Below are 24,785 nucleotides of genomic sequence, written 5' to 3'. Positions count from 1 at the left end.
GATGATGGGGCTAAGACCCCAAAATATGGCAGTGTATGGCAACTTCCGTGGTGTAAGACTTAGTCAATAAAGTATTTTGTAACTGTGGTGGATTTGTTTACCATGAACATCCAATCATTAATGCCATTACAGTATTGCAGTATGAGATTACCAGCATATTTGGATATGGATTTTGCTAGATTCAGGTGCTGTTCAAGGCTGATACTCTGTTGCAGGCTCTGGCAGGTCCAACAGTACCAACTGACTGCTGTCATCCTTTGCCAGTGGTGTCACTGAATGCAGTATGGACGGGTAGGGGATCGCATACCTCTCCCAGTAATGGGCATCAAACCCGGCTTCTCTGCATGGCAGTGAGCCACTGACCAATCAGATATAGAGGTGGATAGAACTTGTTCAGATGAGTGTATTCTGTTTCACTCCATGGAAGTTATACAACAATGACTATCACCAACAACTGTTCTCTGCCAGTGAACAGCAGTGAGATGTGGAGATAAATTGGCTGGATCTTTTGAGTCTTCAAAATATGTGGTGCAGAAAGTTAGCCTGTGAGACAGTGTGAAATAATATTTCATTATTGTAACCAAAATAACATGTCAGTTGCCACGATTGTCTCAAAACCCAGATAGAGCTTGCTTTGCTGGATGCCTCCCCAGGTCATTGCAAAAGAAACCTTAGTTCATCTAGCCCTGGTGACAGTATCTTTTGAGGGTCCAATGCCAGGATCATAGTGAAAAGACCTCAACAGCAGTGAAGGTGGAGATGAAAATCATCAGTATGGGGGAAAGTGGAAGAAGTGGCGCTCCTGCATTAAGGACCAAATGAAAGCTACACACACCTAAATCCACTAACATCATTGCTGATACCCAGCATCTACTGACCAGTGTCTGTTCACGTAGTGGTGTTACTGTTACATACTCTGCATCTGACCATTATTTTATTTAGTGATACAGTCATTAACTCACACACCCTTACCTACATTCACAAGCACACACTTACCTACATTCACAAGCATTGGACAATACTATTCACAAGAGATTGCCCCAGTTGGTGCCCAGTCCACCTCCACTGAGACATTTCATTAAAACCATTGAAGAGAGAGAAGTCAAGATATTTGCTCTGCAGGAGACAGTGCTGATGGAAAACATGCTGCAGGATCATTACAATTATTAATTCTTCAAATCAGGTACATACAAGACAATAATAAATGTAAGCCACATCTGCAGACTGGATTTCTAGTGCATAAATTAATTGTCTGTGGAGTACTGGGTACAACAGCATCAATAACCACCTAGGTATACTTACTGTCAGATAGGGGAGAGTGGGGCTAGTGTGGACGTGGGGTAAGACTGGACACGGAATTATTTTAAAGAAATAATCTTTGGAATTTTTGTGTGTTTACATTCATAGTTCTGTAGGATGTAGTAAACAATCAAACAAAATTTGGTGCCAGTCTGGTTATTGTTGCAAGCAAGAGAAGTGAAAATTTGATTTCTGTCCTTTCTATTCGATTTTTGTCATAAACAAATTTCAAGATTCATTCAAAAGATTAGTACTAAACATATTATCAGTTGTGGTTTATAAATTTATAAAGATTTCCCTAAGTTTTGCTTGTGTAATGTTTCATCTAAATACAACACATTTGCTACAATTTGATTTCATATACAACATGGATCCTTGGGGCAAGTGTGGACACTTGAAGATGGGCAAGTGTGGACGGTGTCCACTGTTACCCCAGTCCTGATTTAGAACAGAGGCCAACTTTTAGTTTCATAATTTTATGTTTATAAATGATTTTAGTAAATTATCTATATTGTAGATGGTGAGGACATATATCCGGAAAACTGACAGGGCTAATATTGATGACGAAAGAGTTCAGAAAGCGATTAAGTCTATCCTACATAAATATGCTGCCGAACACATTCAGATCTGTCCAGGTGAGTTCCCAAACAATTATGCCACCATATAATAATTATATTGTTCTTTGTAAACCATCTGTCTTAGGCAAATAACAGGTACAGTTATGTAACTGCAAAAATCACATTGTGGCAGACTACGTTATATATTTTTTTCAGATCCATGTGATGGAAGTGATTCTGGAAATTCAGATGAAGAAATCTAAACACTTAATATGACAGAGTCCAAATACAGAGTTCGCAAAGTTTTTACAGATCCTCAAGAGAAATTAGTAGCTCAATACTTCATGAAGGTTTTGAATTTACATTATGGACCGACAGACAACCAAACACACCAACTAGCGTATATGTATAGTAAAAAAACTGCAAAAAAAGAAATTACCCTAAGAGCTGGGATGTAAGGCATATGGCAGGAAAGGACTGTTTGTATGGATTTTTACATAGGCAACAGAAGCTATCTCTTCACAGACCTGAAAATATGAGCTTCGAAAGAGATGCAGCATTTAACAAAGTAAATGTTAACCTTTTCTTTGACAATTTTTTGAGTGTATTGGACAAATTTAAGTTAACTCCAGACAGGATAATGAACTTGGGCGAGTGTGGCATTCCTACCAGAATGCAGCCTCCTAAAGTTATTGCAGAATGTGGTAAGAAGCAAGTGGGAATGGTCGCATCACAAGCGATGTGTGCTTTCAGTTCAGCCTCAGGGATGGCCATACTCACAAGTGTTCATTTTTCCACGAGTTCATATGAAAGACAAATTTGTGGATGGTGCACCAGTGGTTGTATTGGATTCGCCAACAAATCTCGATACATGAAAAAACCGAATTGTTTTGAAGCATGCAGATGAGCTGCTCAAAAGATAATTGCCTACTCATATTTCTGGACAATCATGCCCCACCATGGGGCAAATGTTGACAGATTGCATACTTTTTCTTTCTTTTTTTTTTTTTTTTTTAAAAAAAAAAAGGAAAGCTGGTGGTCAAAATGTTGAAGGTACAAAGAATTGCTTTACTGATTCCGGGAGTGTGAAAACTGGTGAATCCAAAGATGTTGAATTTAAAAAAGAAATGCCTCAAATGGTTTCAGGATAAAGCATGAAACAAAAAAAAACTTCTACACTATCCCCACCCTGCCCTATAGGTATACTTAGAAGAACGCAAATTGCGTACATTAATCAATGAGCATGCACTTGTTAACAGAGACAACAGTGAGCATCCAGAACAAGTAAAAGTGTGTTGGACTTTGCTAGAATAGAATCCCAAAATATCATGTAAAAGTTTTTCTTTGAGGCTTCAACACTCAGCTTGGACATGAACAATATGAACAAGACATTATAGGCAATTTTTCAGCACAGTTTAGCACCAATAAGAATGGAGTGAGATTGTAGAACTCTGTAGAAATTACCACCTGACGGTATGCTCACTATTTTCTGTAAACCATTATGCAAGAGACGTGTGGAAAGCACCTAACAATCTTCTAGACAAATTCCAGGTCAACCATGTTGCCATCTCTGCTAAGAACTACGGAGATATTCATGATGTATTAGTCAAACAAAGGCCTGACCTACATACAGACCACTATTTCATTCTCGTGAAGATGGATCCACTCAAAATCAAACACATACCAAGATCCAAGAGAACCAATACAAATTTTGACACAACAAAATTATCAGTCATCACAAGCATATTCACTCAAAAGCTAGCAGAGAAACAGGCAAACTGCTGGAGGGTACTCAATGGAAAGGTCGTACAAAATGCACAGGAGACCATAACCAATTCACATACAATGAAACACCAACAGTTGACACCAGAATGTGATGAGGTGATGGACTCCAGGGAGCTCTTTACAATAAAGTACCTTTCAACTCAGGAATGGGTGAAAGAAATACAGTAGAAGACGAATGGGTAGCTTTGAGGGATGAAGTAGTGAAGGCAGCAGAGGATCAAATAGGTAAAAAGACGAGGGCTAGTAGAAATCCTTGGTTAGCAGAAGAAATATTGAATTTAATTGATGAAATGAGAAAATATAAAAATGCAGTAAATGAAGCAGTCAAAAAGGAATACAAACTTCTCAAAAATGAGATCAACAGGAAGTGCGAAATGGCTAAGCAGGGATGGCTAGAGGACAAATGTAAGGATGTAGAGGCTTATCTCACTAAGGGTAAGATAGATACTGCTTACAGGAAAATTAAAGAGACCTTTGGAGAAAAGAGAACCACTTGTATGAATATCAAGAGCTCAGATGGAAACCCAGTTCTAAGCAAAGAAGGGAAAAGGAGTATTTAGAGGATCTATACAAGGGCAATGTACTTGAGGACAATATTATGGAAATGGAAGAGGATGTAGATGAAGATGAAATGGGAGATACGATACTGCGTGAAGAGTTTGACAGAGCACTGAAAGACCTGAGTCGAAACATAGCCCCGGGAGTAGACAACATTCCATTAGAATTAGTGACAGCCTTGGGAGAGCCAGTCCTGACAAAACTCTACCATCTAGTGAGCAAGATGGAGACAGGTGAAATACCCTCAGACTACAAGAAGAATATAATAATTCCAATGTCAAAGAAAGCAGGTGTTGACAGATGTGAAAATTACCAAACTATCAGTTTAATAAGTCACAGCTGCAAAATACTGATGCGAATTCTTTACAGACGAATGGAAAAACTGGTAGAAACTGACCTCGGGGAAGATCAGTTTGGATTCCATAGAAATATTGGAACATGTGAGGCAATACTGACCCTACAACTTATCTTAGAAGATAGATTAAGGAAAGGCAAACCTATGTTTCTAGCGTTTGTAGACTTAGAGAAAGCTTTTGACAATGTTGACTGGATTACTCTTTCAAATTCTGAAGGTGGCAGGGGTAAAATACAGGGAGCGAAAGGCTATTTACAATTTGTACAGAAACCAGATGGCGGTTACAAGAGTCGAGGGACATAAAAAGGGAAGCAGTGGTTGGGAAGGGAGTGAGACAGGGTTGTAGCATATCTCCGATGTTATTCAATCTGTATATTGAGCAAGCAGTAAAGGAAACAAAAGAAAAATTCGGACTAGGTATTAAAATCCATGGAGAAGAAATAAAAACTTTGAGGTTCGCCAATGACATTGTAATTCTGTCAGAGACAGCAAAGGTCTTGGAAGAGCAGTTGAACGGAATGGACAGTGTCTTGAAAGGAGGATATAAGATGAACAAAAACGAAAGCAAAACAAGGATAATGGAATGTGGTCGAATTAAGTTGGGTGATGCTGAGGGAGTTTGATTAGGAAATGAGACACTTAAAGTAGTAAAGGAGTTTTGCTATTTGGAGAGCAAAATAACATGATGGTTGAGGTAAAGAGGATATAAAATGTAGACTGGCAGTGGCAAGGAAAGCGTTTCTGCAGAAGAGAAATTTGTTAGCATTGAGCATAGATTTAAATGTCAAGAAGTCGTTTCTGAAAGTATTTGTATGGAGTGTAGCCATGTATGGAAGTGAAACATGCACAATAAATAGTTTGGACAAGAAGAGAATAGAAGCTTTCAAAATGTGGTGCTACAGAAGAATGCTGAAGATTAGATGGGTAGATCACATAACTAATGAGGAGGTATTGAATAGAATTGGGGAGAAGAGAAGTTTGTGGCACAACTTGACTAGAAGGGATCGGTTGGTAGTACATGTTCTGAGGCATCAAGGGATCACAAATTTAGTATTGGAGGGCAGCGTGGAAGGTAAAAATCGTAGAGGGAGACCAAGAGATGAATACACTAAGCAGATTCAGAAGGATGTAGGCTGCAGTAGGTACTGGGAGATGAAGAAGCTTGCACAGGATAGAGTAGCATGGAGAGCTGCATCAAACCGGTCTCAGGACTGAAGACCACAACAACAACAACAACAACAACAACAACAACAACAACATGTAATGGATATTATTGTTACTTTATTTAGAACGTGAAAGTGGTTAAGCTTTGATTATTTAAATATGTTAAAATGTAAAATAATGTAGAATAAGCTGTAGCCAATCAGATGGATGGCTTCAGGAAAGGGAACTGCCCTAGTCAGTTGAGCGAGGATATTTGGCGCACGGAAACACAGCCGGGGACGGGCAGAGAGACAGTGCTGGAGCAGACAGACGGTCTTTAGGCAGTTAGGAAGTGAAATGACTTAGAAAATTTCATGTTGTCTGGTATCGTGGGACTTACGTCTGATTGGTGAGCAGCCAAGCACCTGGTGTGAACTCTTTAACTTTTCGTGTAGATAACTTTTATTTCACAATGAGACTGTGAATTATCGAACTGTGTCAAATGGATATACGTTCAAGTGTAACAGTAACTCCAAACAACCACTTTCACTATTAGTTTGCTTTCTGAATAAACATTATTCTAACCAAATAGCAAATGTGTGGCGTACATCATCTATGGGTCGTCATTGTAGTTCCTGATATTATTATTACTGTTATTATATGTTATGTTAACTTTGTACTTCGCAAACTTGTCATCAGCCAGACAATTTAACCAAAGGGTCAGAAGTGTCTAATTTAGGGTGTGTAATGCAACATGCGCAGTTCAACCCTTAGACGAGTTTGAGCCAAAATATTTTGACTAAAAGGAACTGTATGTGAACCCGAACATCTTTGGGATGTTAGTTTGCAACCAAACGGGTTCCAAAGTTTAAGTAATTTTGGTGGAATAATTTCAGAGATCATCATAGAAAGACAGACAACTAAGACTCACATTATTAAAGCTAATCAGAAAGACACTAAACAGCCAGTAAAAAATCATGGATCTCTAGAGGGATTGAAGTATCTTATGAAAGGAAAAGGAAATATATCTTTTGGCAAGAATAAGAAGGGCTCCTGCATTAGTTGCACACTATAAAAATTACTCAAAATTATTGAGAAAGGTTATTTAAAAATCAAAGAACACGTGTATAATGTCAGAAATAAGTACTTCCAACTACAGAGTTACGGCTATATAGGAGTGTAGTGAAATGAGAGACAGTACAGAACAACACAACATCACAGCTGAACTGATTTGAAGGGCTATAAATGATGAGTCAGAGGTAGCAAATGCATTTACTAATCAGTGCTTAAATATAGTAGAAAGCATAGGGACAAACAGTTCAAGAACAAAATCACATCAGTATGATAAAAATGTACCTTTCATAAAATTCAGTCATATGAATGTGTCACCAATTTCTTCTTCTGAAATTAAGAAACTTATATATTCTCTCAAAAATAAAAGCTCATCTGGTTTTGATGGTGTTCCTAATAGTGTGTTAAAAATTTGTTCACATGTAATAAGCCCAATCATATCTGAAATATGTAATGCATCGCTAAGTCAAGGCATTTTTCAAGAGAGACTGAAAATACCATTGTTAAACCCCTCTTTAAGAAAGGTGATAAAAAGATGTCAATAACTACCATTTGTTTCCCTGCTGACATCATTCTCCAAAATTTTTGAGAAGGTGATGTATTCTGAAATAGTATCTCACATTAGCAACAATAGTAGCATTAGCAATCACAGTTTCAGTTTTGAAAGGGTTGCACTACTGAGAATGCCATTTACACATTCACTCAACAGATTTGACAAGCATGAAATAATAAAAAAAACACCAGCTGGTATTTTCTGCAATCTACTGAGTGAATAACAGTATTCTCCTAGATAAATTGACATTTTATGGGACTGAACCAATGGATAATGTCATATCTAACCAAAAGAAAGCAGAAAGTTGTACTTAGTAATTCAAGTAGTATAGTCCTGGGACGTAATTCTGACTGGGGAGAAATCACATACGGGGTTCCCGAAGGTTCAGTCTTAGGTCGACTACGGTTCCTCACATATGTAAACAATCTTCATCTAGTAAATAACAAGTGGACTTTGTTCTTTTTTCAGATGTGACTGGTATTGTAATCAATCCAAGCATACACACGGAAACAGAAGAAATGTTGAACAAAGTTGTTAAAAGTATCATCGACTGGTTTTCTGTGAATGGTCTCACCCTCCATTTCAAAAAGGCACAGCATATTCAGTTCTGCACATCTAGAAGTACTACACCAAGAATAAACACGGTGAGGAAATAACAAATAGAGTGGAAACTTGAAACTTTTCAGGGGTCCATACTGATGAGAATTTAAACTGAAAAAAAAAAAAAAAAAAAAAAAAAAAAAAAAAAAAAAAAAAAAAAAAAATATTGGAACTCCTAAAACAATTTACTTCAGCCACATTTGCACTTAGAATCATTGCAAATCTTGTGGAGAGAGAAATCAGTAGGTTGACGTATTTTGCATATTTTTGTTCAATAATGTCAAATGGAATAATGTTCTGGGGTAACTCATCTTTAAGAAAGAAAGTCTGCATTGCGCAAAAAGATGCTATAAGACTAATAAGTCGTGCTCACCCACAATCATCTTGTAGATATCTGTTTAAGCAGTTGGGAATTCTGACCTCTAATGAAGTTTGTTGTGAATAATCCTCTACAGTTCAAAAGGAACAATGGGGAACATGATTATAGTATTATAGAAAAAATTAGGAGCTACAAGAAACCATGAGAGCAAATAGAAGAATCAGGAGCAGTATGTTCTTTTTATATATATATTTTTAGAAAATTAATCGTAGTTTTTGTTTTTTGCACAAGTCTTGAGAATATCCTTGTGTAAGGCAGCTCCCTAGCGTAAATTTTACATGTAGAGAAATTTATTTCTGTTTAATAGCTTGAGATCTCAGAGTTCAATGAGAAATCTGCACACCAACTTTTAGTGTTACTTTCTTCACCTTTGGTATATTTTCAAACTCAGTAGTGCCATTTGAGACCTTGTATCTATTTCATACACAGTACGATATGGCTAGGGACTGTGCTTGTTGTGAGCGGACACAAGGAGAGTTGGCTGCTGTCCATAAACAGCTGGAAGCTGTGTTGGCTACCGTCGACAAGCTTCTAGCTAATGCTCGAAGTTGTGATGATGTTGGGGCGCCAGTGACGAGACCTGCGACACCTTTGGTGCCACTGGAATCCCCTGGTGGCCCAGACATCACTGTGGCTTCCAATATGCAACATCTGTTCGGTCCATCCTCACTTCAGAGTGGGTGGCAGACAGTGGCGGGTTCGCTTATCACTGGGTGGAAGGCAAAAGAGGGAGCAGGCCATGCGGCTGGCTCCCTACGCTTTAGCAACAGGTACAAGGCACTTCCCAGTGTTGATGATAGCTCTGAGCCAGCGCAGGATGCCTCTCCTGTTGTGCCAGCAGTCGAGTTTCCTGCCCTGTCCGGACAAGTACAGAGGGTGGGTATGTCAGTCATTGGGAGCTCCAATGTTAGGCGGGTATTGGAGCCCCTCAGGGAGACAGCAGGCAACACAAAAAAGAATTCCAGTGTGTATTCAGCATGTCTGCCGGGAGGTCTCATCCATGATGTGGAGAAGGCCCTGCTGGCAGCTATCGAGCGCACAGGGTGCAACTGGCTGCATGTAGTGGCACATGTTGGCACAAATGACGGCTGCCGCTTGGGTTCTGAGGCCATCCTCGGCTCCTTTCGGCGGCTGTCTGATTTGGTGGAGGCAGCTAGCAACTCATGCGAGTTGCAGGCTAAGCTGTTTATTTGCAGCATTGTACCCAGCGTTGATCACGGTCCTCTGGTCTGAAGCAGAGTGTAACATCTAAACCAGAGGCTCAGATGGCTCTATAATGGTATTGGATGCAAATTTACCCAGCCACTATCGGCTGCAGAATAGTAGGGTAGCAGAGTACATGTGGTGAGCACACGGGGCTTTTTTTAGGTTAGAGGACCCCTCCCTTGGGAACAAACATGATTTGCCAGTTAAATCAACCCAAATTAAGGACTAGATTAGAGAATGGTTTTGAGACACAGCCATTCTTACTCAAAAATGACCAAGTGCTGTCATTGGCATAAGCTCCTGAAATAATCTGAAGCGAAAGAAGATCTGGTGTGCAATTCAGTAGGCATGTTAATAAATACAGATGATGGCATTCATCACCCTGTAGAACATGTAAATACTTTAAAACTATCAAAGCTCCAATACCATAGGCTTATAATTCCTATGGGCACACCAGGGAAAACACTGCTGAAACATCACAACGGCTCTAGGAAGCAAGTTTAAGTTCTGCATAACAAAGTAACGGAGGCCATTATTTTTACTGGACTTGCACAAGGAGAAATTGTTCATGCCTTAATCAGTTTGTTGCCACTGATATGCTCTTTGAATTTCAGAGACTGAAATTTTCTCTCATAGCATGCATTTTTCATATTGACTGCAAAATATACACTCCTGGAAATTGAAATAAGAACACCGTGAATTCATTGTCCCAGGAAGGGGAAACTTTATTGACACATTCCTGGGGTCAGATACATCACATGATCACACTGACAGAACCACAGGCACATAGACACAGGCAACAGAGCATGCACAATGTCGGCACTAGTACAGTGTATATCCACCTTTCGCAGTAATGCAGGCTGCTATTCTCCCATGGAGACGATCGTAGAGATGCTGGATGTAGTCCTGTGGAACGGCTTGCCATGCCATTTCCACCTGGCGCCTCAGTTGGACCAGCGTTCGTGCTGGACGTGCAGACCGCGTGAGACGACGCTTCGTCCAGTCCCAAACATGCTCAATGGGGGACAGATCCGGAGATCTTGCTGGCCAGGGTAGTTGACTTACACCTTCTAGAGCACGTTGGGTGGCACGGGATACATGCGGACGTGCATTGTCCTGTTGGAACAGCAAGTTCCCTTGCCGGTCTAGGAATGGTAGAACAATGGGTTCGATGACGGTTTGGATGTACCGTGCACTATTCAGTGTCCCCTCGACGATCACCAGTGGTGTACGGCCAGTGTAGGAGATCGCTCCCCACACCATGATGCCGGGTGTTGGCCCTGTGTGCCTCGGTCGTATGCAGTCCTGATTGTGGCGCTCACCTGCACGGCGCCAAACACGCATACGACCATCATTGGCACCAAGGCAGAAGCGACTCTCATCGCTGAAGACGACACGTCTCCATTCGTCCCTCCATTCACGCCTGTCGCGACACCACTGGAGGCAGGCTGCACGATGTTGGGGCGTGAGCGGAAGACGGCCTAACGGTGTGCGGGACCGTAGCCCAGCTTCATGGAGACGGTTGCGAATGGTCCTCGCCGATACCCCAGGAGCAACAGTGTCCCTAATTTGCTGGGAAGTGGCGGTGCGGTCCCCTACGGCACTGCGTAGGATCCTACGGTCTTGGCGTGCATCCGTGCGTCGCTGCGGTCCGGTCCCAGGTCGACGGGCACGTGCACCTTCCGCCGACCACTGGCGACAACATCGATGTACTGTGGAGACCTCACACCCCACATGTTGAGCAATTCGGCGGTACGTCCACCCGGCCTCCCACATACCCACTATACGCCCTCGCTCAAAGTCCGTCAACTGCACATACGGTTCACGTCCACGCTGTCGCGGCATGCTACCAGTGTTAAAGACTGCGATGGAGCTCCGTATGCCACGGCAAACTGGCTGACACTGACGGCGGCAGTGCACAAATGCTGCGCAGCTAGCACCATTCGACGGCCAACACCGCGGTTCCTGGTGTGTCCGCTGTGCCGTGCGTGTGATCATTGCTTGTACAGCCCTCTCGCAGTGTCCGGAGCAAGTATGGTGGGTCTGACACACCGGTGTCAATGTGTTCTTTTTTCCATTTCCAGGAGTGTATTACAGGAGTTGGCTTGAGGCAAGTTTGTTTTTCTCATGCCAGTGTAAGCTCATCACACAACCTAGTTATTTTGGTACCTCTAAAACAGTAAATAATGATGTTTACAAATATTTTAAAAAGTCTAAGAGACAGCTTGTTACTTATTTATAACAGTAAAGTACCAAAAGACATGGTTCTGTGTGTTCTTGTTTGTCTTATGTTAAACATGTACTGAATCTTAAGTCGATCACTCAGACGATATTAACTGTCAAATCCACGACAGGTAGATGGAGACACAGCATTTAATCAGCTACCTGTTCAATAAATTCCCATCTGAAAGTCTCTAATTTTTGCACATATGGCTGTAAACAAATACATAATTTACCAGCCAATTCCCATAAAGAATTTATGATACACACAGGCCCCCTTTCAGCTTCTGTTGGAAAGCACAGATATACAGCCATTTTACCTATGTGGGGCAATCACTTTTTTGGATGTGGTAATCAGAACTTTATAAATTTTTCAAGTTTTTTTTTGTTTAATAGCAGGTACACAAGATCGTGAACCAGCCCAACATTTTACAATATCAGATGACTTCAATGGACAGGTCACATAGTCCATATACCAGACCAAATTACCTAAGCAAGTTTTCATTGCTCACATTACAACAAAAAGCCCTTGGGTAGACCAAGAACCACATGGGAAGATGATGCATAGAAAGATGCTGAAGCTCTGAATGTAGTCAACTGGGAGGTAACAGCAACAGCCAGAATGCTATGGAGGCAGACTGCTGATGCAGTGCATGATCTACACAGTCAGTAAAGTAAGCAGGTACCTGCCTGTAGTCCTGGTACACATTGAAGTTCCCACAACACAGTACCATAGCATGCCACTACAGAAATCAAAACAAAATGGTGCCATTTAATCAGCAGGCTGTGCCGTCTTGTTTTGGCTCCTCTGTAATGCAGGACTGTGATTGGGGGATTTCACTGTGTACCAGGGCTGCAAACATTTAGCAGCAGGATTTCAGTATGTACCATGGTGCAAACATTTACCAGCAAACAAAAAAATTAATTCTGTAGCCCATTTCATTACTTGTCACATCCACTGACAAGTGGACCACATTATTCTGAACAATATGTTTCACATCTTGGTGGTCCAGTTCCTTAGCTGTGGTTTAACAGTGGCCATTCACACAGATCGATGTTTGGTTTATAAAATGTTGCACTGTGGTCACACAGTTGGTAGATAACCTCTCTGCTTTCACTTGGGGGTCTGCCAATGAAAGGGCTACGTAGAAACTGGTGAATGTGTAGGACATGTCTTTTACCTGTGTCTTTCACACAGATGTGACCTATGGGCAAATGGGATTAGTGGCAGGAGTAACTTAAAGGAGATGTGGGATTCGACTTTTAGATGTAGTTTAAGATGTGATGTAGTTTAAGATCCCATGTAACACACCCTGCAGCCCTTCACCCTGGTGGGCACTCATTCGTGAGTAATCAATGGAGAAAAAAAAAATTGTGCAAATCTCAGTAGCTCGAAACAAATTAATTTATACAAACCTGGTGCCTAGCACAATGGAGATGGTATAGGCCTCACATACAGAAGGTTGCGGATTTCTAATCTCATCAGGCGTTTTAATTTTAATTTTTAAATCTTTATAGAAATTACTTGGTTCATTATTTTTATTCAGTTACCTGATTTTAAGGGTAACTTTTTGTTCCTACTCTCTTGTATCAAATTTTTCATTTGCCCTTATTTTTCTTCCCGTCTTTCTTTTTCCACTTGGAATCTTTGTTCATGTGATTTTAATTATTTTTATTTTTGCTTTAATTTCTTTAGTTTTGTCATTCTATTATTTCATCCACATTACTGCATTCATTATTTGTATTTTGATTGGTTTCATTTTATTTACAATCTCCTCTTTCGTTTAAATCTTCATCCTCATAATTTGTCCGTAGAGCAAAAGGAATTTATTGTTTGAAATGTTTGTATTACTATTACTATCCAAAAAATACACATCTTGTAATGAAAAATACATTTTTGACACCATTGTACACTCAATATAAATAGATTATCTTGACTTTTGTTTTTTAACTGATAGACTGACATTTTCAAATGTTTAAATATTATAACAGATAAATAAATATAATTTAATTCCCATTCACAAAAATGCCAAGTGGAAAAATAATGATACGAAGAAAAACAAGAACGATTGAAGAAGTTGATATGATAATTAAAATGTTGAGGCAAAGGTACAGAAATTTAAAAAAAAAATACATTCATGTCACTTAATAGAACAAAAGTAACGATCAAAGTCATTTTGATTGAAATTAAAAATACATTTTAATGCACCTGGTGAGATTCGAACCCACAACCTTTTGCATTTGTGGCCCTTACCCTAGCTATTACACTACACAACCAATTTATACCATACTACACCACTTTTTTTAAAGCTATTGAGAGTAACACAAAATTCCAGAATTGTTTTTTTTTGCGATTACTCATAAATGAGGGTCCACCAGGGTGAATGGCTCCAAGGTGTAATACCTGGGGCCTTAAACTACATCACCATATAAATGATTTCAAATTGTTGATCCCATGACTGGCAACCTTTCCATGTTAGAACTGGACAAGTCCTTGAGTAGATTGTGTGGAGGGCAGAATAATAGTTCAAGGGAGATCAGCAGTATCTTCCTCAATTCAGAGCAATATGACGCAGAAGCCTACACAGAAAATGTGGTTTGTTTATTACAGTCCTGAATGGAACAAAATGACTGGGGGTATTACTCTGTGACTGGACAGCACCTGTTCAAGAAGTGTTGGATATCTATTTTATGAGAAAAAGGCACAGAAGATTTGTCTATTGACATGGTGAAGAGATAGCTGAACGATTGCATGCATCAAAGTAATGTGAAAAACCAACTGGCAACTTTTCTGATTTATGGCTTTGCCAACTTACAAACATATACATTAGTTTTCACTATAATTGCATTTTAATTTCTTTGGCCATTAGAATGATAGATACAAATTAAATTTCAGTCAACATTTTTATGTACACACAAAAGTACAAAAATTTACAGCAATAATGAGAGACTGACATACTTTCAACTAAAGTTATCCTTCGCCAGTACGGTACAGTCTTTTCCATTTAGGTTTCAAGGCTATTTTATCTTATGTCAATTGTTTTGCTGTTGTTATGTGTCATCTTCAAAGAAACTCGAGGCCAAGGTCTATGACCTATAGTCTTATTTTTAATTAGAGGGAGTTAATTAATTAATTAATTAATTAATTAATTAATTAATCACTGTATTTTTTCCATCATAAACAGATAGCAAGTTGCAGCTATCAGAGTGAAATTAAAAGATTTTTTGCAGCAGACATGCTATAAGGGACAATTTCTGGTCTCAATGATTTTGAAATAATGCCACATATGTAACATAACCATATATCACTGACTTATAATGCAGTAAGTTGATATAGCACTCACTTTGTCATGTCTACTTATTTTGTTGTATTCAACAGTGATTACAAAGACAACTGAACATTTCAATTTTAATCTTTGTTTTTTGAAATCATTGGTATGTTGATAGAATGTCTCTATCAACGTACCAACGATTTCTAAATTTATATGCTTATTACATACACTGAATTCATTTTTTATCATCACACATTCATGAAATATGCAGAGACTGAATACAAACACACATATTGTACTTTTTATCCACTGATATTTCCTACAGTGTCAGCAATCAGACACCAACTCGCTGGTACAAAACCTGGCATCATTACATTGTATGTCATTTTATGAACATTTTTGTCTGTGTAACAGTGTTTACAATGGTTGATTAACTTAGTGTATTCTCTGCATGGTGTAGCCACACAGTCTTTCAATTATCCCAGGCATTTCATTATCATTAATCTCTCAATAAAAGGTTTTTAAATTTCTTCAAACTACTTAACAATTTAAAACAACTGTGATTACGTACCCACAGTTTCAATTTTAGCTTATGGCCTTCCTATAGACTACACTGTATTATGACTTTGGAAAGCTCCCAGTATTTTAGGCCGGAAATGGTCAGAGAGGGATTCATCTTCTGCAGTATTTGCTCTTTGTAAATCTCCAGACAGCAAATATAAAGCATGCTTCTAATAGTCATTTCTACACAAGAAAACAAAAACTACACTTTTATTTTGTGACAACATCAACAGTAAAACATGTCAAAATACAGTTTCTGCATGCTTCACACCAGGAGCAAACCTATTTTTTGACTTTATGCCTATCCCCCTTCCCATCTAGTTACTAGAATAGTATATTGGAGCTTACTGTCTGCTGAGAAACAAAGTGTTCTGCATTATAAGACAAACATAATTTGTGCAGAGTAAAAATGATCTTGTTAATGAGTGCAATAGTGACTTCCTAAGATTTATTAAGGTCTAATATCACAATTTCTTTTTATGAAAAAGAAGTACCAGGACACAGCACAATCTTTGGATCACTTTAACAAATGTGACCACTGTTACATCAGATGCTTCTTAAAACAGTTTGAATTTACACATGTTGAAGCACAAACTTCGCAAACTTTGTGTCTTGTTAAGTGTAGGCAAACTTTTTATGAAGACCACACACTAGTCCCTCTAATAAGAACTATAATAATACAATTGAGTACATTAAATGTGTGTTTGATATCAGTGTTTGCAACAGTCATGAATGTTTCATGACTAAAAAGGTCATATGAGAACAATAAGCATAATGACCCTTAAAGTGAGAGTGACTTTCACTATTGACTACTTCCATTATTCACAAAAATCATGCATTTCATATATTTGCTATTTTCCCTGATTTCTATATTTACGTTTTTTGTATCACAACTCTCTGTTAGAAGTTCCTCCAAATTTCCTTCCAATCATAACTTATTTTCTGGCTGCTCTGCAAATATTAGACATGAATCCTCCCTACCTAGTCAATTTATTGCACCGTATTTGTGCAGAAAGTCCTCCTTTTCACTTCATAGTGAGTATCAAAATGTAATGAAGTTAGCTGATAGCCATGGAGCTGACAGGTGGTGTGCTGAAAGCAGAATTACTGAGTGGTATTGCCCCAGTGGGGATATACATACAGAAGAGAGAGTTTTAGGGATACTTTATTCCACTGGGTATACGATACATGAAGAAATAGCTACTTTATCAAAGTGAAAGGAAAGAATCCCTCAGAGTTAACTGGCAGGAAGAGAAAAATATCATTAACGTGTGCAAGGCAGCACTAAAAATGCTTATATACTGGATAGGTATAATTGTGCAGCAGTGAAATGAAGATATGGGCATTCATCAAGTCACTGTTTTGTAAGTCAGAATTATGCAGAACCAGCTAAACTGAGTTGTTACCAGAAATTGTGAATTTTAAAAAGTGCTTCATATAAAACTCTGACATCTTCCCAGTTCAAATATAATGGAACTAATACGAAACTGCAAAGCACTATTCAATTAATCTCCTAAAAGTATGAATGAAATAATTAATTTAAGAAATCACTGTGATACTAAGATGTCACATAACAACAGCTTTATAAGTAACAATGTGTCAAATATTTTCTTTATACTTAACAGATGCACATTAATCAGGTCTACCACTTGTTTGCATTTATACCTTGAGCTTGCTCATTAGATTAAAACTTTGTGCAGGACTCAGACTTCAAGCTGCCTTTTTACTTACAGGTAGACTGGAGGTTTCAAACAGTTCATAAGATTTCTCCAAGTGCATTAGCTGGCAAGTATTGCCTGCAATGATCAGGGTTCAAATCTCAATCTTGCACAATGTCTTAATCTTAAGGGACTGCCTATTTCACAGTACACTCCACAATCACTGCAGTAATACAGAGTTTAAAACAAAAGAGAAGAGAAATTATTTGCAGTCTAAAAGAAAAAGAGTAGCTGATTTAACAAATCAGAGACTTTTAAGAATTTTACATAGTTTGAAGACATAATCCAATTTCTATTCACACATAGACATATGCTTGCTCATTGAGTATTCAAGATTGTCAAGCCAACAAAATGCCTCACATGACTTAGAATATTATATAAAAACATCGAAACATTGACACATCCTAAAATTTACAATAACTCTCTTAAGTGAACTGCTTTACACAAACAAGGACATTGTGTATGAATATTATTAGAGAGCAACTGTCATTTATTTATACACATTATGAACACTGTACTCAAAATGAGATGAATTTTCATGTCATAATTGAATGTTTCTTATAACTGTACACTTAGGTCACATTACTTGGAACAATCCAGTTAATAACTACAATCTTCATTCTTCCAGTAACTATGCTCTGACTAAACTCTTTGGTCCCTGTATAAACTTGGAGAAAAGTCTAGATCCTCTGTTGCATGATGATACTGATAACACAACAGCTTTATTAAAATATTATGATTCAAGTCTTTGGTGGGTTTTCTGTTTGGTAATTTTTTTACTGTTTTTGAATTATTAACAATTAAATCATTTACACACCTTCACAGCCAATAGACAAACATCTGCCTGTGTCAAAAACAAGACTTTTCTGAGTTTATATGACACACAGAGAAACTCTTCTTTGGAGACAGCTCAGGCAATTATTTATTCACTGTGTGAAAATAGTTTTTTTAAGGATTAGAACCCATCTTTGCTTTTAACTGATGACGTTATGTTGACTTTTCACACGCAAAGTTGTGTCATTCAGACTCTTCCATTCAGTCCAGCAAATCCATTTACCACTTTGTACATCCACCTACTTTCTGACACTATATATCAGTATAAAGGGTTCACATATCTTTACCCTCACACACAATATGAGCAGTTTCTATTCCTCCATAGAGAGCTAATCACAGCCAAAATTACTTCACTCACACATAACTTTCTTGACGAGAGGAGTACAAGAGGAAAGAGTCCAGCAGACGAGGTTCCACAAGTTCCATGGCACCCAGCTCCTCAATAACCTCTGTACCACAGTTGGCTGCTATTTTGCGAAGAGCAGCCTGTGAACAATAAAACATTACTGATACAATCTTTAAATGAATTTGAGGTGAATCATGTGAAAAATATTATGTTGGGAAAAAAAACCGTAAGAACTGTCTACCAAAAGGAGATTAGTTATGATAAGGATTAGCATTATTAGAAATTTTGCTAAAATTACACCCACTCAGATCATGTACACAGTAATGGAAAAAATTGAGGTGAAATACACATGAAAGTGTGACAATTACTGACAGAGGTATAGCAAAGGAAAGGTTGTGAAGCTATATCGCGTGCACTTGTCAGGGCACTTAAATTAACACACAGGAGCAAACAGAATTTATCCAACAATCACATGAAGTGTTCCAACCCCATCAGTGCTGTGCTGCATTGTTGTTTACTTTCCAGTTGTGTACAGTACATTTTTCTTAGGACCAGTCAGTTTAATTATGAAATAGATTTGCATTCTGTGATTATGCACTCACATTGGCTGTTTGTGACACGTGAAAATTTGTGGCAGACCAGGACCTCACAAATTGCAGGTGGTCACATTAACCAGTTTGGCTATCTGATCACACCTCCAGGATGGATCCAAACTTCCATTTGTAACATAGTCACAACACTTATGCTCATAAAATTTGTGAGTCCTGCACAGGGAGATAAATATACATGTATGTCCAAAGAACATTGTATTGTGAAGATACAGACACTGTATAAAAACAGGCACTGTAGCCATTAATGATGCAGTCAATTTAACTCACAAGGTTCACAGACTGCATACTTAGGTTGATTGACTGTGTACTTAAGTTATGGTATTAGCTCATTGGCTTCGCACATTTTCCCATGGCCACTTTTCTTTAAACACCGACTTACGCCGGGGGGAAAAAAAAACTGGCAGTCACAGAAGAGAAAACAAAGATATGCCGTAAAGGTGCATTAAGGTGTCAATGGAAATCTGCTTAGAAAATGATCTGTCAGAAAAGTCCTGAAAGACCATATCTATCAACTACTGAATGGACCAGTTGAAGAACATAACATAGAACCAGATATTAAAATCTACAGTGAGGACCATCCCACCACCTGGACAGAAATAGGGACAGCTTTAAAATCTGTGCCTAAAGTAAAATCTCCAGGTGGAGAAGAAAGGGCAGTGGGCATTCAAGACCTACAATGGCTGCACAGATCATTCAATACAATGTGGAAAGACAACAAGATGCCCACAGACTGGAGCAAAGGGTGTCATAATTACTCTGTTCCAGAACATCAGTACATGAAAGCCCGCTAATTATAGAGGAATAACTCTGTTGGCACACGAGCTGAAAATTCTAGAGAAGATCATAGAGTAAAGATTGAGAATTATCATAAGCCACAGCTGAAAGAGGAGTGATTTGGTTTCAGAAATAACGTATCAACAGTGGATCTAATTTTCAGTACCAGCATGTTGATGGAAAAACGCTAGGAGAAAGGTAAAGGCCCATTAACTGTGTTCTTATATACAAGAAAGGCATCTTATTGTGTTTCAAGGGAAAAGATCTTGGAGTACCAGAGGAAAAAGAATGTACCTGAAGGACAGGTAAGTAAAATCCAGATGCTATTTCAGGCCTATACTAGCTGTGTACAAGTTGTAGAGTGATGATCTTCAAGGTTTAAGACCAAGAGCGGAGTTCACTACTCTTAACCACTGTTATATATGATATAAAGAACACCAGGAAAAGTTTTGGTGAACTTAATGCAATTGTTTTTCTGATTATGTCATGATCTGGGGTGAAACAGAAGACAAAGTTCAGATCAAACATGTGGAAATCCCAGTTCCAGGAGTTCAATCTCCACATCAGTGAGATGAAGACGGTCAACAGAGATGGGAATCCTGTAAGTGTGAAACTAGGAGACCACCAGCTAGAGCGTGTCGATGGTTTTCCGCCATCAGGAGTATAATCACCAGAGATAATTTGATTAGCCGCAAAATTACTAACAGAACAAAAGGTTGCCGATTTCTAAAAACAAGTGAAAACCCTACTATGGGACAAGAAAATTCCAGAAAAAGCAAAATTAGTGACATTCATCAGCTATGACATACCAATATTGACCTACAGTATCAAAGTATGCGCCCTCACAAAGAGAGAGACATTGAGGCGCCAGGCATCAAGAATGAAATTCCTTAGATTTACTATTCAGAAGACTCAGAAGGATAAAGTAAAGAATGAGGAGGTGAGGAAGAATTCCAGAATCAAGACACATGTTTTAGACTGAATCCGTGCTCCCAGGCTATGGTGTTACAGGCATATAATGAAGTTGGAGGGGGATACCGGTATATAGTTTCCCCCCTCCAACTTCATTATATGCCTGTAACACCATAGCCTGGGAGCACGGATTCAGTCTAAAACATGTGTCTTGATTCTGGAATTCTTCCTCACATATATATATAGAGGGAAACATTCCACGTAGGAAAAATATATCTAAAAACAAAGATGATGTGACTTACCAAATGAAAGTGCTGGCAGGTCGACAGACACACAAACAAACACAAACATACACACAAAATTCAAGCTTTCGCAACAAACTGTTGCCTCATCAGGAAAGAGAGGGAAAGACGAAAGGATGTGGGTTTTAAGGGAGAGGGTAAGGAGTCATTCCAATCCCGGGAGCGGAAAGACTTACCTTAGGGGGAAAAAAGGACGGGTATACACTCGCGCACACACACACATATCCATCCATGATATGTCTGCTTGTGTCTGTATATGTGTGGATGGATATGTGTGTGTGCACGTGAGTAACTGTATATCAGGTCTGGTCTTATAGCGTTTCACTGCTTGGTGTAGTGAGGCTACTCAGTTGACACCTAAGTCTTGGGAGAGTGCACGGAATTTTGTCGATTATAGTTGTGGGAACAGTTTCGTTCGTAAAATTTGCTGGGGTGAGTCCCGCGTGAGCCTGATTTAATTGAGAGATTGATTTGTTAGGTGCCGAGTTTTATGGAATCGGTGTGAATGATATCCCGTCTGCATTGTATGTTGAGTGGTCGCGACGAGAGGTAATTGGGTTGCTTGTCATTTTTATGGAGGTGGTTTGGGTATTGTGCGTGTGTGTATCGAGAAGGGAAGCCTCGAACACGTGTTGGTAGTTGTAATTTCAAGACCACTAGCTTGCAGAAGAAAGCGAATTGGCTCATAGAACGATGAACTGTTTCACTATACGGTGATGGTGTGCACGTATTACTGAGTAGACAAGCGATAGTAAATTGAAGGAACCATTTAACGAGCTAAATGTAGCTAAACCAAAATTTGATTCATCAAGGTGACGAGTGGCCGATTTAAATGTTACGGAACTTAGCGGGTCGCGTGTGGTCAACGCCTAAAGAGGTCAAGATTTGCTTTTAAATTGTAACTTAAGGTTAGTTGAAAAGTGGCGGTGACAATTAGGATTTTTTTATGACTTGTTTTCCGTATTGTGGGGACTGATAATATATTTGCTGGCACTCGTTCACTGGTGATAATCAACGTGTATTGAGATACCTAGAAGGAAAATAATTTCATTGGGGTTAAAGGAAACTTCCCAGTCTATTTAATTGGGATCTAGTGTCAATATATCTATATAATTTTCGGAAGTATAAAAGAGTGTAATTTAGAGATATTGACACAGTGGAGTCGATATCACGTATAATGTGGTGTTTTTAAATGTGTTTGGTAAAAGGTTCTTGAACGAATGAAATTATAAATAAGCTACTGAAAGTAGATCTTCTCAATATTAAAGAAAAGATTTCAATTAAGGAAAAAAGTTTTCTAAATGATGAATAAGTTTAATTGAAGTAACTGAATTATTTACGGAAAGGCCAAAGATTTTGCTACTAACAAAGATTCGTTATTCTGAGACGCATGCGAAGTCTCATCACTTACATATTATCGCTGCGTCGAGTTGGAAAAATATTTAAGGGAGAAATAAAAATGTTTTAATTCCTAACAGTAGTGATGGAAGTGTCCATAAACAGAATAATCATTTCAGGACGGTAGACAGATTGGTATTTTAGTACAAGTAATAAAATAGTTCCGAGTTTATGTCAGAGAGTACGTACTGCATTGTGAAAAGCTCGTTGCGAAAGATAACAATTGCTAGTTGGATGTCGCATTTATCATCACGCAAGATAATCAAGTACTGAAATTAAAGTAATTTGTTGCTCTGACGAGATCAGTATCTTAGACAATGAGAGTGGTTCATTAAATAGGCCCATTTATTCACTACTGCTTAACTTCAGTAATCATTGGCGTGTGAATATTGTTAAGTGATTATTTGCAGTTCTGTCGTGGCTTGGTACGATTTCGGCGTCATGTCTAGGCAGGGTGTTGTTCCCATTATTTGGCAGACAGGCTGTTTGCACGGTCAGCGGTTGAGGTGGCTGCAATATTAATTGTACTAAGGCTGATTTCATGTCCGATTGGTTCATTGCCAGTGTGATTGCAGCACGGGCTAGATTCTTGTTGTCATCAGAGGCCCCTCTCCAACTGGAATCTTCTGCAATTAGATAGCGTTCTGCAGTCTTAACATATAGTTACAAATAAGAAACTGTACCTAATTAAAGGTGTGGTGGTCTATTGGTGGCCTAAGTACTTTGCGCAACAGGATACTCTGCAGTAACGGCATAGAGACATTGATACAGTACGATCCCTCGTCGTCAATCAATCTTGGGTACTGCCAGTCACGGACCAGTACAAAATCCTCGGTGTATCAAAGCAGCTTAAATCACTTAATAAAGTCAAGGCCTCCGGTCCAGATTGTATACCAGTCAGGTTCCTCTCAGAGTATGCTGATAAAATAGCTCCATATTTAGCAATTATATACAACCACTCGCTCACAGAAAGATACGTACCTAAAGACTGGAAAATTGCTCAAGTCACAGCAATACCCAAAAAGGGAAGTAGGAGTAATCTGCTGAATTACAGGCCTATATCACTAACGTCGATTTGCAGTAGGGTTTTAGAACATATACTGTATTCGGACATTATGAAGTACCTCGAAGAAAACGATTTATTGACATATAGTCAGCACGGATGCAGAAAATATCTTTCTTGTGAAATACCACTAGCTCTTTATACTCATGAAGTAATAAGTCCTATCAACAGGGGATGTCAAATTGATTCCATATTTTTAGATTCCCAAAAGGCTTTCAACACCATTCCTCACAACTGTCTTCTAACCAAACTGCATACCTACGGAGTATCGCCTCAGTTGTGCGACTGGATTCAGGATTTCCTGTCAGAAAGGTCACAGTTCATAGTAATAGACAGAAAGTCATCGAGTAAAACAGAAGTAATATCCGGCGTTCCCCAAGGAAGTGTTATAGGCCCTCTACTGTTCCTGATGTATATTAACGACATAGGAGACAATCTGAGTAGCCGTCTTAGATTGTTTGCAGATGATCTGTCATTTACTGTCTTGTAAAGTCATCAGATGATCAAAACGACTTGCAAAATGATTTAGATAAGATATCTGTTTGGTGCGAAAAGTGACAGTTGACCCTGAATAAAGGAAAGTGCGAAGTTATTCACATGAGTACTAAAAGAAATTAGCTAATTTTCGATTATGCGATAAGTCACACAAATCTGAGGGCTGTAAATTCAGCCAAGATTACAATTACAAATAACCTAAATTGGAACAATCACATAGATAATATTGTGGGTAGAGCAAACCAAAGACTGCAATTCATTGGCAGAACACTTAGAAGGTACAACAGGTCTACCAAAGAGACTGCTTACACTACGCTTGTCCACCCTATTCTGGAGTACTGCTGTGTGGTGTGGGATCCGCATCAGGTGGGACTGGTGGATAACGTCGAAAAAGTACAAAGAAGGGCAGCTTGTTTTGTATTATCGTGAAGTAGGGGATATAGTGCTACAGACATGATATGTGAATTGGAGTGTCAATCATTAAAACAAAGGCATTTTTCGTTGCAATGGGTTCTTCTCATGAAATTTCAATCACAAGTTTTCTCCTCCAATTGCGAAAACATTCTGTTGGCAGCCACCTACATAGGGAGAAATGATCATCATTATAAAACAAGAGAAATCAGGGCTCGCACGGAAAAATTTAAGTGCTCGTTTTTCCCATGTGCCGTTTAAGAGTGGAACTGTAGAGAGACAGCATGAAGGTGGTTCATTGAACCCTCTGCCGGGCACTTTATTGTGAATAGCAGAGTAATCACGTAGATGTGGATGTCATA

The 24,785-nt window shown here is 38.9% G+C and overlaps 1 protein-coding gene across 1 annotated transcript in view; it reads right to left on the bottom strand.

Annotated features, from left to right (window-relative positions):
* Positions 1–14,593: 14,593 nt before the first annotated feature.
* The window catches only part of LOC126199604 (protein inscuteable homolog), a 105,421-nt gene continuing 95,229 nt past the window's right edge, over positions 14,594–24,785 (bottom strand). Inside the window, exon 10 of the mRNA XM_049936532.1 lies at positions 14,594–18,597. Coding sequence (XP_049792489.1) covers positions 18,466–18,597 — 132 coding nt within the window. The 3' untranslated portion in view covers positions 14,594–18,465. The remainder of the gene's footprint in view (positions 18,598–24,785) is intronic.

The sequence above is a fragment of the Schistocerca nitens genome, chromosome 8 (assembly GCF_023898315.1).
Source record: "Schistocerca nitens isolate TAMUIC-IGC-003100 chromosome 8, iqSchNite1.1, whole genome shotgun sequence".
NCBI lineage: Eukaryota > Metazoa > Arthropoda > Insecta > Orthoptera > Acrididae > Schistocerca > Schistocerca nitens.
This window is presented reverse-complemented; position numbering and strand designations above follow the sequence as displayed.